General features: G+C 46.2%; 1 protein-coding gene across 1 annotated transcript in view; it reads right to left on the bottom strand.

The window, feature by feature from the left end:
- The window catches only part of MILR1 (mast cell immunoglobulin-like receptor 1), a 37,153-nt gene that overhangs the window by 4,487 nt on the left and 29,239 nt on the right, over positions 1-3,427 (bottom strand). The window contains exons 6-8 of the mRNA XM_011929548.1: positions 1,471-1,560; positions 507-567; positions 347-415 (exon numbers count right to left, since the gene is read on the bottom strand). Coding sequence (XP_011784938.1) covers positions 347-415; positions 507-567; positions 1,471-1,560 — 220 coding nt within the window. The remainder of the gene's footprint in view (positions 1-346; positions 416-506; positions 568-1,470; positions 1,561-3,427) is intronic.

Below are 3,427 nucleotides of genomic sequence, written 5' to 3'. Positions count from 1 at the left end.
GGGAGGAAGGAAGGAGGGAGGGAGGGAGGGAGGAAGGAAGGAAGCAGGGAGGGAAGGAGGGAGGAAAGGAAGGGAATGTTTGAGTAATGATCCTGTATCCTCCTCTCTGGATTTTTTCTATGACATTCCCCGACCACATCTTTCCCTCTTCCCCACCCTCCATCGCCTGATGAGATTTTTTTAGGAGCTGGGGTGCTGGTTGCCACTGGTTCCTTACGGTGTGCCTGCATTGCTCGAATCCACCCCATTCTCAGGCTCCTGAAGCCCCTGAGTATGGTGACATCACAGGGACTACCTGTCTCTAGTCACCAGCACCTCTTATCTCTTATCCCAAGCTGTGGCTCACCTTGCTGTCTTGGTGCCACCTCCCAGAACACAGGGGTGGCATACTGTAGCTCCCGGGTATGTTCGGCCTCTGGGCAAAAGATAAGGAATAGGAGTTATTGGGCCAATGATCTGAATTTCTAAGCACATGAGGGCAGTGGGATAGACTCTGCAGAACATGCTCATCATCTCGGGCTGTGGAAACACATGGTCTGGATCCCACTTCTGGGACAGATCCCTCCTCTATAAAATGAGAATGATATAAATTGGGGGTTGGTAGTGTTTGTGTTAGAAAAGGTGGGTAAATTACTCAGCACTGCGTCTGGAATGTGGTCGTGTTGGCTGGGATTGTTCCATTGTCAGCTGATGATAGGGTTTGGCTGTGTCCTCACCCAAATCACATCTTGAATTGTAGTCCCCACAAACCCCACGTGTCATGGGAGGGACCAGGTGGAGATAATTAAATCATGGGGGTGGTTTCTGTCACACTGTTCTAGTGATAGTGAGTTAGTTCTCACAAGATCTGATGGTTTTATAAGGTTTTTCCCCCTTCCCTTGGCTCTCATTCTTCTCTTTCCTGCTGCCTTGTGAAGAAGGACGTGTTTGCTTCCCCTTCCACCATGATTGTAAGTTTCCTGAGGCCTCCCAGGCCCTGCGGAACTGTGAGTCAATTAAACCTCTTTCCTTTATAAATTACCCCATCTCAGGTATGTCCTTATAATAGCAAGAGAATGGACTAATACATCAGCCAAGGCGTTGGGTCTTGTTTACTGCAAAGCAATGTGCAGTGCCTGCTTTGAGAGGTGACCATGAAAGACTGTGAAACACAGTGCAGATCATTCTGAACAGATGTGAAAAATCTTCAAGATATGTTGTTACATGAAAAAAAAAAATTAAGGTGTAGAAAGTCATACCTACAATATGCTACAATCACTACCATTTCTTTATTATACACATAGAATATCTGTGGAAGGATTAAAAAAAAAAAAAACAGTTTTTACCCCTAGAAAGTAGGGACTGGGCATCAATAGACATTGAACTCTATCCCTTTTGCTCCACCCCCCACTCCCGTATGTCTGCCAACCTTAACAAAATCAAAAGACAAAAACCTGAAACCACCCAAAACACGCAACAAAGTTCTCTTACTTGCTTGTTTTTCATGGATATTTGCATAGATTCCAACTTCCACAGCTGTGTCTCCACAGTCCCTGGGCACATTATTTCTCATAGCTTTTCCTACATAAATCGGTACAGAATCATTAAATTAAACCAATTCAGCCATATTTCTCTCATCTCCTCAGCCAAGGAGCAGAACTCCCCAAAGTTCTGAAACAAGGAGTGACTTGTTCCAATGGCCCAAACTGTTGTCTAACAAAGGAATACTATAGACTCAGCAGGGAGTCTAGACATGGCTTCACCAAGCCAGGGGCTGTTCTGATTTATTTTCCTGGCGTTCAGAGGAACAGGCTTTACCTATCAGATTATGCCTGAACTAGCCAGACTTATTTTCTTTCCTTCGCTGAAAAGAATATTCTGTGGAAGCTTTGTAATATCTTCAAGAGAGTGTAAATGGCCTACTGAATTCTTTTTTTTTTTTTTTTTTAAGACAGAGTCTCGATCTGTGGCCCAGGCTGGAGTGCCATGGTACAATCTCCACTCACCGCAACCTCCGCCTCCTGGTTTCAAGCAATTCTCCTGCCTCAGCCTCCCAAGTAGCTGGGATTACAGGCTTGAGCCACCGCGCCCGGCCAAATTTACCATTTTAACCAATTTTAGGTGTGTAATTCAATGGGATTAAAAACATTCATTCATATTGACCGGCACAATAACTCACACCTGTAATCCCAGCACTTTGGGAGGCCGAGGCAGGCAAATCACTTGAAGTCAGCAGTTTGAGACCAGCCTGGCCAACATGGTGAAACCTCGTCTCTACTAAAAATACAAAAATTAACTGGGTGTGGTGGTGGGTGCCTGTAGTCCCAGCTACTCGGGAGGCTGAGGCAGGAGAATCACTTGAACCCTGGAGGAGGAGGTTGCAGTGAGCCTAGGTCATACCACTACACTCCAGCCTGGGTGACAGAGAAAGACTCTGTCTCAAAAAACACCAAAAACAAAACTCATATTATTGTGTAACCATCACCACTTTCCATCTTTTTTCCAGAACTTTTTGTCTTCCCAAACTGAAACGCTGTACCCGTTAGCCAGTCACTCCTAATTGTCCCCGAACCCCAGCCCCTGGGAACCACCATTTTATTTGCTTCACTACATTTTGCTTGTCTTCTTTAAGATCCATCCCTGTCTCCTTTATAGCTTAATAACCAGGGTCGGGTCTCAGCGGAGCCTGAAGGGGGAAGGGCAGTTCCTGATGTGAGCGGCAATTGCTGAGCCACACAAAGACTGCAGCGTCTGCGGGTGCGCTCCTCCAAGAGCCAGGGGAGCCCACAGCAGCGTGGGTCTGAGCGGGCTAAGGCAATGAATGTGGATATAAGACTATATTGGGAAATGGAGGGCCAGGCAAGGCGGCTCACGCCTGTAATCCCAGTACTTTGAGAGGCTGAGGTGGGCAGATCACTTGAGGTCAGGAGTTGAAGACCAGCCTGGCCAACATGGCGAAACCCTGTCTCTACCAAAAATACAAAAATTAGCTGGGAATGGTGGCACATGCCTGTAATGCCAGCTACTTGAGAGGCTGAGGCAGGCAAATCGCTTGAACCCAGGAGGCGGAGGTCGCAGTGAGCCAAGATAGCACCATTGCACTCCAACCTGGGCGAGAGAGCCAGACTCAGTCTCTAAAAAAAAAAAGGAAATGGAGGTTTAGTGTCGTGTCAAGGACACCTGGAACTGGTCCTAAACATGCATGATGGGTCTCCTTGAAGCTTGGATCCCACAAGTCTCTACAGCTGAGTGGTCTAATACGGGATCCACAGCAAACCAGAGGCAATGCTACATTCTGAGGGAAATAGGGTAGTTGTACTTGTTAAAATGATAGGATTTTTGGATATGCTGGGTTAAATAAAATATATTATTCCAATTCATTTCGCCTGTTTCTCTTCTTTTCTCCTTTTCTTCCTTCCTTCCTTCCTTTTTTCTTTTTTCTTTTTTT

Source organism: Colobus angolensis, unplaced genomic scaffold (genome assembly GCF_000951035.1).
Source record: "Colobus angolensis palliatus isolate OR3802 unplaced genomic scaffold, Cang.pa_1.0 Scaffold1, whole genome shotgun sequence".
Lineage (NCBI taxonomy): Eukaryota > Metazoa > Chordata > Mammalia > Primates > Cercopithecidae > Colobus > Colobus angolensis.
This window is presented reverse-complemented; position numbering and strand designations above follow the sequence as displayed.